At 35.3% G+C, this 14,165-nt stretch overlaps 2 protein-coding genes and 2 pseudogenes across 2 annotated transcripts; all 4 read right to left on the bottom strand.

The window, feature by feature from the left end:
* Positions 1 to 870: 870 nt before the first annotated feature.
* LOC147928896 (uncharacterized) lies at positions 871 to 1,590 on the bottom strand. Its single transcript, XM_087486312.1, has one exon. It carries the CDS (start codon positions 1,588 to 1,590, stop codon positions 871 to 873), a length of 720 nt encoding a protein of 239 aa, XP_087342438.1.
* Positions 1,591 to 3,941: 2,351 nt separating this feature from the next.
* Positions 3,942 to 4,507, bottom strand: LOC147928897 (uncharacterized; annotated as a pseudogene).
* A 1,468-nt stretch (positions 4,508 to 5,975) lies between these two features.
* LOC147928898 (uncharacterized) lies at positions 5,976 to 6,488 on the bottom strand. Its single transcript, XM_087486313.1, has one exon. It carries the CDS (start codon positions 6,486 to 6,488, stop codon positions 5,976 to 5,978), a length of 513 nt encoding a protein of 170 aa, XP_087342439.1.
* A 3,578-nt stretch (positions 6,489 to 10,066) lies between these two features.
* LOC147928899 (uncharacterized) lies at positions 10,067 to 12,502 on the bottom strand (annotated as a pseudogene).
* Between the last annotated feature and the right edge of the window lie 1,663 nt (positions 12,503 to 14,165).

Consider the following 14,165-nt stretch of genomic DNA (forward strand, 5'->3'; position numbering starts at 1 on the left):
TTTCTTGAATGCTTTGAACTTTTCTAATGCTTCGCTATTCTCTCTCAAAAGAGTAGTCCACATATATCGAGAGTGGTCATCAATAATCACGAATATATACCTTTTGTGAGAAGGGGTCGATGGTGTGATTGGACCACAAAGATCTCCGTGAATCAGTTCAAGAATTGAAGAGGCTCGATTTGAGGTAGATTGTGGGAAGGATTGTCTCGCTTGCTTTCCAAGTAAGCACGATGCACATACCTCTCTCTCGACTACGATGCTTGGTATGCCACTTACTAGTTCTTTACTGATCATTGTCTTCATTGTTTCAACATTCACATGACCCAGCCTTGCATGCCATTTGGTGGAGTCTGTCGAAGATGCTAACTGCAAGCACTTGAAGTTTTCGACTTCAAGAAGGACCTTGTATAGACGATACCTAGATCGTCTAGTTTCTATCAAGAAGCCTCCTAGTCGATCATAGATTCTCAATAGATCTTCTTTCATTCGCACCTCACATCCAACTTTAGTAGCTTGACCAAGGCTTATGATGTTACTCTTCAGATCCGGTATTTAATATACATTGTTTAGCACTTTCTATACTCCATTCTCAAACACAAAACGAATTGAGCCTTTACCTCGTATATTGATTTGTGAATCATCTCCAAACCTCACCATTCCCGTAATTGCTTCATCCAATTTGAGAAAGAAATCTCGGTTTCCACTCATGTGATAACTATCTCCATTGTCGAGATACCACACATTCCTTGTGTCCAGGTCAGAATCAAAAACGCTTGGTTTTACCTTCTTCTCATTAAGATAAACGATCTCATGCACCATTAATTCATGAGAATCTTGAGTTTCATCAGTTGGTCCCTTCTCTTGGGTTTCCTAGAGTTTTAGCAGTCTATCAGGACAATTAGATGTGTAATGTCCCAATTTATCACATCGAAAACATGTTATCGATGATGCATCTTTGTCCTTATCTTGAGGTCCATTAAACTGTCCGTAACGACCTCGACCTCTTCCTCTCCATCCTGAGCGACCTCCTCGTCTTCTTCCTCTGAAACCACTGTTTCTTTCTTGATAGTAGCCTTGAGAGTCGGAGCTTGCATACATTAAGTTGTCTTGGCTTTCGGTTTGTTCCTCATCTTCTTCACAGATCCTTTCTTCATATACTTTGAGTCTCCCAATAATCTCTTCAAAGGTAGTATGGTTTAGATCAAGTACTTGTTCGAGTGAGGCAACGATGTGTATATATTTCTTCCTTGGTAAACTCCTCAAAAACTTCTTCACGAGCTTAGGTTCCTCGATAGTTTCTCCAAGGGATGCGGATTTAGAAGCAATTGCTGAAAGTTTTCCTATGTATACATCAATATTGTCGGTTTCTTTCATCTTAAGTTTGTCGAATTCATTCATCAAGGTTTGTAACCTTGCCTCCTTTACTCTGTCAGCTCCCATATGTCTTGTCTTGATTGCATCCCAGACTCCTTTAAATGTATCGGGATCTCCTACTTGCAGTGTCAATGCCTCCGTTATGGATTGGAATAACAGGGCAATTGCCATGTTATTCTTCTCTTCATCCTTCGAACCTGGATCAATTGTCTCCATACCTTATTGACCTTTAGGGCAATCTTCATCATTATCTCCCATACGGTGTAGTTAGTGTTGTTCAGCATCGGACACTTGATAGAGGAAGGTGATATCTCCTTGGACTTCAACTCGCCTTCGTCAGCCGTCTTCACGTCAACCATGGTGAGCTTCTAGGGTTTCTCCTAAGCTCTGATACCAAATATTAACACACAAACTTAATAAGAAAAATCTCTTCTTATTAAAACTCTCTCTTTAGGTAAAATAACTCAAACCTTACAACCTTCAAGCATTACCACAACTTGGTATATATATGCTGTGCTTAAGGCATAGAAAGAGAAAAATTCTTAACAAAAGGAAATTTAACATAATTCGTAACTTCCTATTCTTCTTATAAGTGTATATCTAGATTACTCCTAAATATACTTTACTTGAGCCCCAATCTACTTCAAGATTACACAACAAATTTCATCAATTTTTAATGATCCGAAAAGTGGATTCGGTATACTACCATGTTTCACTACCATGTTTTTCGGTTTATACATTTCGGAAAACCCCTTTGAGTTATGCCTTGAGGCTTCAGTCTATTGTGTAGTAAACTTAATATTAACGCATATATTGGCATTAGAATATGGAAAATTTACAAAAAGAAAGAAAAAAAAAGCAACATCACATTTGAGAGAATTACCGGAAACGTGGCACAAACACGAGGACGCGCGACTCAGAACCGCGGTTTAATGCAAAAAAACGCTCTCTCTCGCGTCAGACAACGAAGCCGTTTCGACAAAAATATCATTTATTATAATAACGTTTTTTTGACTCATATCAGCTAAATCAGCCCAGCCGCCCTCTTTTAATTATTTTTTTGTTTCTTTTCTTCCTGGATACTCTCGTACCACGTGGATAAGTAGTAACACGTGGATAAAGATTCAAGGGATGAAAGCCGCGTCGGTTAACCGCAATTCTTTTGGATTCTTTCTTCAGTTTCTTGAAGATAGAAGACTTAGGGTATGAATGGTTACAGCGGTTATGGTGGACAAATCTGTATGCAGTTTAGACAATTTTTTATTCACCATTCATTAAATGTAATTTACAGTGGTGCAATTCAAAAAATCTAGAGATAAAATCACAGCGGACTAACTGCAGACCGTTTTTGTTTACAAATAGAGTTGGACCGCAGCAATTTATTGTCTACACTTAAAATAAAACAGTCTGGGTCCGCAGATGGATTTGTCCGCACCAACCGCAGTTATCATTTACACCCTTAAATTTTTGACGGTAGGAGGAGACCCAAGACCGTATGTGAGTCGTGAAAGGTCATTTATTTTATTTTTTTATTAAACGACTTGGTAAGTCGACACTTAACACCTTCTGTCTTTACGCCTTGATTAATGGATTGGCTTATCTTTTGTTTTCTTCTTGTGCCCACAGATTTTCTACTATTAATTAAAGAAAGTTTAAACATCATTATCATTAGTAGTCTATGTTAGTTATTTAATTAACGATCATAGCTCACGTTGAATTCAAAAAGTTCTTTCTCGTTTCTTATACCGGAACCGGGATATATACTAACTTTAACTTTAAAGAGTGACTAAATAGACAAATAAATGACTTGATTATGAGTTTATAACCAAGTTAATTCCCTTACCTACTCCAAAAAAGTTATAGCAAGTGGATAACAACACGTATTCCACTAGAGAGATTTGGGTTATTTTCACTCAACCGGCCGGTAACTAGACATGCAAGTGCATGCTTTTGGAGATTTTCTTCTCTATCCATTTTTTTTTCCTTTTTAATTAAAAAATCTGCATGTTCGAAGCTTCTATATATAGCATCTAGTTATTGATGAGCCAGAGACGTACGTTACAAAGAATAAAGTGTACACGTACGTTTTAGAAACATATATAAACACGTAAATGTGGAATATGGGATAGTGTAAACTACAATATTTTTTGCCACGAAGAAACTGAGATTTAGACCATCTTTATCCCAAATATTTTCATAGGTGTCTTAAATATAATTTAGTTATAAAATTAAAAAAAAAACATCTATACTTTGGAAATAAAAAATGTCTACGTAGTAACACCTCAGAATGAGTTTAAAGACACTTTCATATTATTTTTTTCATTTTTAAAATAAATAAAAAAAATCGCTCTCCCTCCCTAAATAATCAATAGAGAGATGCTTTTACAATTAATAATTCTCTAAAATATCTATGATAAAATCCCTGTGAAACACTCGTAATAGATTAACACTAATCATTTTAAACATCATTTATATATGACAATATTCTATGGACTTTCACTCTTAAAAGAAACAACATAGGTGGTACAGTACTTGTTTACGTTCCCTAGACACTTTATCCAAAAGATTCAATAGGTGAAGTAGCCTGATCCTTCGGAGGAGGCCAAGTCTGAGGATGTCCTTGCAAGGGAAGGCATTGTATGATCTGAGCTGGCCCTTGTAATGGGAGGTATATCTCTTACACGGGTTTTCTTTATAAAAGAAACCGGTAGTCCTCCTCGTACGCGATGCATCTTCTTAAACCAATGACTGATTGTCTCAACTCCTAGAAAGAAAAGAGAACCGTCAATGATCCACCTGCAATGGAGACAATAGCCGGAAACAAGCATCATCATCCGGGGAAATGAGGTATGGTCACCCGAGATGCCGCAACATAAGCCGTTGCCATGAACCCTACAGAAACCCACATCATCCTGTGCGTGGCCACTAGTAATTTTTTCAAGGGTTTCCTCTGGTACGGTATGAATGCTAACGAGAAGAATAACAAATTAACAATGCTCAATGACGTGAACAGTGCCATGTTGTTACATATTGCAAAGACTTTAAACGCTGCTGTATTACCTACAGTTGATTTCCCTTTCCATGGTCCATCTTGGTAGTTAAGAAGGAAACAAAGCCATATGCAATTAACCATATATTGTCACTTCTTATAATTTGGTAAGATATACTTTAATATACCCATATAAACATAGAAAATAAATGAAGTGTTAGATTTTGGCTCCAAATAGTCGCATTACTCCACATATTAGAGATTATCTTTATAGGTTCGACATCGTCGATCCAAATGATGTGAAAAAAAATTACCATATTACTATTTCAAAACTTCTATATTAACTATCAAAAAGAAAAATTTGAAAAAAACCATTTAGGATATTTTCAGATATGTAATGATAAACTATATCAAATGTAGTAATTATAGAAGGATCTAGAATATGTCTAATATTATTGAGTATATTTGTTAATAATTACGATATTTTATACTTATGAAAAGTAGGTTAATTACGTTATCATTCTATTCTCTATATATACATGTGTAATCCCTATTGTATATTTCATGAGAATCAATTTATTATTTTCTAAACACTAAGGTGTTCATCTCTCATTAACCTATCTACATTGTATCAGAGCCACAATGATTTAACGATCGGCTCTGTTCCTGTATCTAAGCTATATATATATATATTTCTTTTATATATAATTTTTTTTTGTTAAGCCAAGTACTTCCACATTCAAGTTTATCATGAATCTCTAAATGTAAGCCATCAAGCTTCTCTTATTCAAGTCTATTATCTTAGACCTCTGAATCTAAGTCAAGCGCTTCTCTTTTATAATTTTTATTTTCAAGCATAAAGTACTTCTATCATTCAAGCTTATTATAAGCTTCTTAATCAAACCAAATTTCTTTTGAATTAAAAAAAAAAATTGTTGTTATTATTGTTTCCTCAAGCTGCTTCTTTCCATTTAATTGTCTGAAAAAAAAATTCTTTCAATATCTTTGTCGTTCTTTTGTTTGCCTTGAAGAAAAGAAAAAAAAAACTCATCGGATCTCTCTCCATAACTAAGAAAACTCCAACCCTCTCAAGCAAACTTAATAATTACATGGTTTATACTTATGGAAAGTAGGTTAATTAGGTTATCATTCTATTCTCTATATAAACATGTGTAATTCCTATTGTATATTTCATGAGAGTTAATATACTATTTCCTAAACATTAAACTGATTAAAGGTGTTCATCTCTCATCGACATTTCTACAGTAATCACTTCACAAAATTATTGAAAGAATGATCAACTTAAAAAAAAACCTTACAAATTAGTTTTACAACTGAACCACCAATTTTTATTAATTCTACATGTGTTATTACCTCTTCAATGCTATTCCTTTCTTTTTTTTTTAACAACAAAGATAAAGGATTGACTCAAACAAGCCAATATGGAAAGGAACTGTTAATATATGTAACCACATGCGGTTGAGTACGAACTTGTCGTGCTAAATGATCCGCAAGCACATTTGCAGTCCTTGAGATCAAAGTCAAAGAGAAACTTGAGAATTTCTCCATATCCACTTTGATGTCATAAAGATAGGCAGAAAAAGCTGGCCAGTCAGACGGTGAAGACACCATCTTCACCAAATCGGAGCATTCTGAGAAAAAAAGCCACCTCCTTGAAATCGTGTCCTATCATGCATCGCAAAGCCCACATAAATGCTTCCACCTTAGCGTGAAGTGGTGAGAGACTGCGTAGAAAATTTGAGGTACCTATAAGTGAAAATGATCCTTGGGACGAGCTACACACCCAGCCTGCACCAGCAAACTTTTCTGTGGCAATCCAAGAACCGTCAACAAAACAACGGAATCCGGTAAAAACAGATGGAAGAGACCCGCTACCTCTCTCTAACCGAGGCCCAGTGACCGTTGGAGCCGTAATAACCTCCTCCTCAACCTGAGCCGTAAACCATCCCGTTGCCTCGCAGGCTGCCATTCGTGCCACATCGTCCGGCTTTTCTACCACATTCTCAAACACCTTCGCGTTCCTAACTTTCCAAATATACCACATAATCCATGGGAAAGCTACAACATGTGATCCTGGATTCTGTGAGCCTAGGAAATGATCCATATTTGCAAAAACCGACGCTGTGGGAAAACCAACTGTGCCCATCGGGACATTGGAAAGGGCCCAAACATGACGTGCGGGTGGACACTCAAAAAAGGCATGATTAACAGTTTCGTCCGAGAGACAGCCAGAAAGGGCTTGCCTCATAAAATGCTGAATTTTTAGGGGGCACTTTCTTTTCCAAACACTTGCCTTTAAAGGAACTATATCAGGGTAACAATGCTATTCTTTATTACGTATTTTTTTTTTACTGTTTTTAGTCTTAAACAAGGGATCCTATGTATTTGGTCATACATGAGGTTATCGTTTTCCAACATTATAATTTTAAAAAAATGAAAGAATTATACATTTGAATAGAGTTTTATCCAACAAAACATATCCCTATATCCACAGTGTCATATTTGGTTTAACTTAAAGTGATTAGCAAGAGTTTGTTAACTTTATTTAGAGTTTGAACATCCGTTTTTGGATGAAAATACTAAATGAAGTGGCTAAGATCTCGTCAGATGAATGAAATTTTAGAATTTTTGAACTCAAATTTTTTTTTTATATTAAATTTGGATGTATAAACTTTTGTATGAATTTTATGCTTAATGAAATAAATGGTTTAGAAAAAAAACAGATTTCATGTAACACCCGCAAACTGGATTTCCGGTTCGTGCATCGATCGACGCAAAGGGAGGACATCGATCGATACTAGTGGTTGGTTCACATGCGGGTTAATTCTAATTTTTCCGGTTTAGCACGATTTAACGAGATAACTCTATAGTTCTGATAACTCTCTAATTTATATGTTTTTAGCATCCTTTTTTGTCCATATTTTGCATTCTTCATACCTCTAACTTAGCATTTTTAGGTCATTTACTGTAGGAATCCACTTTTAGACCATTTAGGGTGTTGCATTTATGCGTTTGCATATTTTGGATGAAAACAGGTGCTAAAGAGCCAAAAATAGGGAAAAACAAAGACAACCCGAGCATGTACCCGAAGGAGCCATCCAGCTGCAAAAACAAGTCCGAACCCCAACACGATCGAGGAGGATCCAAGAGCATGAAGAACAACCCGAAAATCCACCCGAGGAGTAACCCGACTACACACTCGTGTACCCCATCGAGTAGACCATCGGGCAGGTCTGGGAAACTAGGTCAAAAGGGTTTCCATATATAAACCCCTCCTCTCCTAACTCGCAAAGGAGCACGCTGCAGACCCTCAAACCAGAGAGCGAGAGCTTCTGTGAGAGAACCGAGCGACTCAAACACTTTCTCTTCCATTTTTACATTTTTATTTCATAGTTTTTGTAGTTTTTCTTAGATTTCTATCTTGTACTCTTTCTACTCTACTCTATCTTTTAATACAATGCAATTATCATTCATTTTCGTTGTTTTGTTCCTTGTTATCATGTCCGAGTAGTGTAGTAAAGTTTCTAGGGATGGGATAGATGATTTTGTGTTCTTGATCGGTTAGGATGCCTTAGCTTGATTGTAAATGATTGATAGATTTCCTTCTAGGTTGGTGTTCTTAATGTTGTCAACAGACCGAGAGGTTGAGATTAGATGACTCTTAGTAAGAAATTAGATGAGTTTAAGTCTACTGACAATAATGAATCTTTCTTAATGCCTGCTTGGTCATATTGCTAGTGAGACAGTGTGGTGATGTGATTAAGGTTGATTGTTGCTAGTGCGAGAGTGTGGTAACAAAGTTTTAGAGGTTCATTTTCTAGGAAATAATTGCTTGAGGCATGTAAGGCATCCTTACTGGTCAAGAATGCTTAGGATTCGATAACCCCATCCTTAGGAGCTTTCGTATTTTAATTGTTTACATTTTCTTTACTTACTTGACCACTTACCCGATCAGGTACACGATAACCTATATCGAGTAATACCTCGAGCTGTTCATATCGCATTTTCTTACTCGATCACCCCACTCGATCCTGTACCTGATTGCTTGCATCGAGTGCTTAGGTCGAGTTGTTTCTTTGTTTATATTCTTTTCTTTCATTCATTTTAGGACTGTTAGAACAAAAACCCGATCAGCTTGGTTTGACTTGTATTGTACTGATCATATCCTTCCTGCTAGCACTAGACAACCATTTGGATTGATAACCCTTTGTACTACAACTGCATAGGGAATTGGTACCCTGGGTGAAAACCTGTCTATCAGGTTCATATATTGAAGTCGACCCCTTAGAGCTGGGGTTTGTCTTTTTGTCGTTCTAAACACTTAAGAAAAAGACTTTTCTCTCTGAAAGTTTCTGTGAGCATTTCTCAGAAGCTCTAAGCCGTTTCTGGGTAGATCTGTTCCTGGAGTGGAGATATGTGGCTAAGGACGTCGTGGAAAGCTTGTTGTGCTGTGATTCTCGTCTTTTTTGTTCAAAATATTTTTGTTTAAGAGGTGAATGCATGACCATGGCTTATCTAAGCGATTAGATGTGTGTTATGTTTGTTTTGTGTGATTTTGTTTGTTTGATTGCTTGTGTGCTTTTATGTGAGTGTTTGTCGTGGTGTCCGTGGCATGTGGAGGGCGGATTTGGCATCACGGATGTAATGGTGATAGTTGGAGCCGAGAGCAGTCGAAAGAGATTTTGTTCGGTGATGCTTCACGTGACTGCATTGATTGACGCAAGGAGCGCATTGATCGACGTAGCTAGGGATTTCGTGGAGACGCTAGGTTGCAATGATTGATGCAAGAAGTGCATCGATCGACGCAGCTAGGGATCTGGTGGAGACGTGAGGTTGCATCGATCGACGCAAGGCGCAGTGTCGACCGTGACGACGAGGAGTGTCGTTCGACGCATGTGTTCAGAGTTGTCTGGTTTGCTTGTTTTCGTGTATTGTTTCTGTTTGTCTTTTTGATTGTGTGTATAGCCCAGTAGATGGTAGGATCGCCTCATAGAATATTTTTGATAATACTCATTTATCTCAATTTTTGTTTGGAGTGCAGGTAAAAGCAAAGTGTGATTGTAGAATCTAGGCGATGAAGAGGAGAATTTTCTAGTGGCTCGTTTATATAGAGTCTGGTTTCTATTAGGTTGCTAAAGATGGATCATTAAGATATTGTTAGGATGTTCGCTTACTGTTCTTGACAATGCTGATGTTTGGTTAATGGTTTATTAATTATTAGATTAATTAGAGTATTGCTGCTTGAATGTTGTTATTTATTTATGCTGTTTATATTGATTCTGGTAGCCGGGTAGGATGTTAGTAAGTATGAAATCACTAGTTTAATACTTTATTAAAAACAAAAAAAGTGGATTGGGTTGTTTCATTACATAACATCTTCCCAACGAAAGAAATTAGAGATATATTGAATCATTTTTTTTGGCCTTACATTCATTTTGGATACATATACACTGAGCTGCATGGAATCGGAAGCGGGTACGCGGAAGCGGAAACGTTTGGAAGCGGCGAAGCGAAATTTTTTGAAAAAATAGGAAGCAGGTACTTGTTGGAAGCGTATATATTAAAAATACTAAAAATAATATATATATATATATATATAAAGAGAATACCAAAAGTAGAATCTTATTACACTGTAAACAACATTTCAATACATAATCATATAAATATTACAAAAATTACAACTCATTTGAATATAAAATTATGCAACAAGTCATGGTTGAGACCGTCTTCATCAACTCTACCAAACACAACTGCCTCTAACTCTGGTTCATCAAGAGAAAGATCTGCAAACTCAAGTCTCCCTAGATTAATCTCATCCAAAGAATCAAATTGATCACCTCCTACATCCCACATATGATTCGGACCTTCTTTATAAGCAGAAGTCTTTCTTGATAAAAGACGAAGATTAGTGTGCACAAATACCAAATCTTGAGCTCTTTGTGGAACAATTTTGTTTCTTGTTGCAGAGTGTATAAATTTGTAAGTACTCCAATTCCTTTCGGAACATGAGGATGAAGAGGGTTGTCAAAGCAACTTAAAAGCTAAGGCTTGGAGTGTTGGTACTGAAGAACCATGAACTGCCCACCATCTCAAAGGTTCTAAAATAGACCTATCATGAATAGCATCGACACTACCAAAATCTTCCAAACATAAAGAAAAATTAGAATATTCAACATTAACCTCTCTTCTTTCATCTTGGTTTGGAAAATACTTCATGATGCAGTTTTTTTGTTTCTCTAGTAATCTCCAAATCTTGATGTGGAGCATTTTTATTGTTCTCATCTCCAAGCCACTCTGAACTATAATACTTGCAGCCAACAAAAGTATGCTATTTAAATATTCAATAAGCCACAAAGAAAGCAATGATCCATCATAAAGTGACACACGTACGTTTATATATATATAATAGACTTTGATCACGTTAGTGCATGCATGTAAACAAGAATTAGTATAACTAAAAGTTACGTACCTGGGGTTTAGAGAGTGTGCAATACAATGAAGAGGAGTGTTGCTTTTGCTCCATCGAGATGTCAAAACAGAACGAATAGCATTCCAAAAAACAGAATCATCATCAAGTTGTTTTCTTTCTTTTAAAAAAATAGCCTTCTTCACATCTTGAATCATACTATCCCACCATTCATAGACTAGATGAAGGGAAGGTTTATCAGTATCAGCAGCTCTAATAACACTATAGATAGGCAGAGTAAAAGATAAAGCATATTCAAGATCATCCCAAAATATCTCATTTAATATTTTTGCTTCACTACAGATGCTCTATCCACACCATCTTCTTTATAATCATCCCATTTAGGACTGATTACCATTTGTTGTAAACCAGTTTTTATTTTTTTGAATCGTTTCAACATTACAACTGTGGAGGCAAACCTATAAAGACAAAATTAATGATCTAATTAGACTTCATATTAAAGAATATAAATAAGATTTAACTTATAAAATACATTACAAACCTCGTAGAAGCTATCGTGAGGAGCTTAAGGTCACAATGTTCGGTGAACATTACAAGCCTCATTCCATGATTCATAATGAAATTCTTGATCCAAGTCACATCTTCACTTACAGACTTTATCCAAGAACAAGCTTCATAGAAATCTTCATTGTTTCTTGTGGCCATTGATGGTGAACAAATGTTTTTCAAAGCAAGGTTCAATGTATGTACCACACATGGTGTCCAAAAGATAGTAGGAAACTTGGCTGAAATAAGTGAACCAGCTTTCACACAGTTTGAAGCATTGTTGGTGACTACCTGAACCACATTCTCATGCCCCACCTCTTTTATGCATTCTATGATCAGTTCTGCAATCATCTCACCAGTTTTTGTTTCACCTTGACTATTGATCGCCCTTAACATCATTGGACCACTCTCATTTGCAGCAATCAAATTAAATATTGGCCTTCTTTGTGGATCTGACCAACCATCACTACATATACTAACTCCTTTTTGTTTCCATGTGTTCTTCAAAGGCTGCAAATGCATATCAATGTTCTTTCTTTCTTTTTGAAGAAGTGTCGTTCTTAGTGCATTATACCCAGGTGGAACATATCCTGGAATTTGTGATGCACGCACATATGAGTTGCGGTAGTGAGGATTTCTCGCAACGTTGAAAGACAAACCAGCCGTGTAGAACATTCTAGCTACCTCACCATCACATTGTTCCCTAGCTTCATTCTTAAATGCTTTATCTAAAAGACCCATTCCCTTTCTCCTCTTAGGATCAGACTCACTTGTATCAGGAACTTTATAGCTCATATCATAATCAAGAGAAGAACTAGACGGGTTCCTCGATGATTAAGGTAATGGGACTGATTTAGGAGCTGCACGTTTTATCTTCTCCTTGCATTCATCAACTAGTTTTTTCATGTGAGCTCTTTGTTGAGGAGTATCCTTCAAGCATCCTTTAATTCCCTTAATTCCTTCTTGTAACAAATGACTCAAAACTCTACTACGAGATCTCACATACAAAATATTGCAAAAATTGCATTGAAACCTCCATGACCTCCTCCAGCCAGCTTCTCAATTCTTTTCACATAGATCCACAAAGGTGCTTTGTCATCTACTACAATAGATGAATCATCAATATTTGGAGAATTTTGAGACATGGTGTCGTTATATTTCTGGAGAAAAAAAAAATTGCCAGCTACTAAATTTTAACAAAACGTACATAAATCATATCATAAATATTAATCTATAACTGAAAGTGAAAAACTGAAAACATAAAGTAAGCAGAGTACAACAAAGAAAACAGAACACAACAAAGAAAACAGAGCACAACAATTAAACAATATGTACGAACCATCATCACAACTAATACAAACAAAACAAACAGAAACAAGGTATAATTAGATTAGTATTCAGAAAATAGCTTTGAATTTGCCTTTGTCTCTTCTAGTTGGTGATTTGAGAAAGAAAATTCAGAGGTTTAGGTTAGGAGTTACGAACTTAGAGACTTTTCAGTTTACAGCTTCTTATCTAGGTTTTACTTTTAACCTAGTAGCTTAACCTTGTAATCATTTTTAACTTTTACACTTAGAGAAATTTATAAGTGGGTTAAGCTTAACATCAAGATTTGTATACAATAACCATTTAAAAATAACAAAAGAAGGGAAATATTTAAATTTCATATATTGTATCATTAAATTAAATTGGTAAAAATGTGGAGTAAAGTAAACAGTGTTTTGATTACATTGACTAGATTATATAAATAAGCATATTTGCATATTTTAATTTCTTTTTATATTTGACATTAAATTATAAGAAATTTTATTCCTTATTTTTAAGAGAATCCACTCTAAAAATTTTAACTTTATTTTAGATAATTCATTTAGAATTCTCAACAAACATTGCTACAATATACCCCTTTAAGCTTTTAAATGAACTCACTTTTTTTTCTTTTTATTACCCTAATACTTTTTAAACATTGCTACACTGACATCAAAAATTTATCACTAAAAATCCTAGAAATGAGGTTGTCAAAGATAAAAGTCACAAATCAATTAGGAAAACATTCTTTTCTATCTATACCATGAGAAACTATATTCAACAAGTCGTACTCACCTTACAATCATTTCATTGTTAAATTTAGAATTAGTGCTCTATCAACAATTATGTAGTTAACAAATATTTCCTTTATAACATATATATATAATTTTAACGAGATAAAAAGTTGCGTCTAGAATATTTTAGAAACTAATAATCTAAACTAGCATTGTAAATTATTTGAAATATAAATATAATTAACAATAATTATATGACATGTATATTATTTGAATTTATATATATATACTACACCAACTTAATTTTATAAAACCATAATTATATTATAATTATTAAAAATAATATTTAAAAAAGTCACGCATCGTCTGGGCAATTTTCTAGTAAGATATATAACTATTTTAAGTGGCCCTTAGATGTTAAATGTAATCGGCAGCAACCTGCACACATCTGTGTTTATAATGGAGCTTTGAAATTAATCTGTTTGACACTTTTAAGTTACATGATTAAACAGAAACAAATCATCAATTCTGACCCAGTTGATTTAGAAAATAGTTCAACTTTATACAAAAGAGAAGATTTTGATTTAGATTTGATTGTCAACTTTAATAGCAATTGCCATCAGAATCATGTAAGAAACTACATGATTAAACAGAAATTTGAGAGATGAAGAGGCAGTGATGAGAGATAAAACGTGGCGTATGGGTTTGGTGATATTAGACAATGGGCATCGCTTTTTTACTAATGCAAGTAGCACAGTTTTGAGAACAA

This window comes from Camelina sativa, chromosome 14 (genome assembly GCF_030686135.1).
Source record: "Camelina sativa cultivar CO46 ecotype springtype chromosome 14, ASM3068613v1".
Classification (NCBI taxonomy): domain Eukaryota; kingdom Viridiplantae; phylum Streptophyta; class Magnoliopsida; order Brassicales; family Brassicaceae; genus Camelina; species Camelina sativa.

What these genes read in the sequence shown, in the direction of transcription:
- LOC147928896 (XM_087486312.1), bottom strand. Translation starts at nt 1,590, where the DNA reads ATGGAGACAATTGATCCAGGTTCGAAGGATGAAGAGAAGAATAACATG.
- LOC147928898 (XM_087486313.1), bottom strand. Translation starts at nt 6,488, where the DNA reads ATGGATCATTTCCTAGGCTCACAGAATCCAGGATCACATGTTGTAGCT.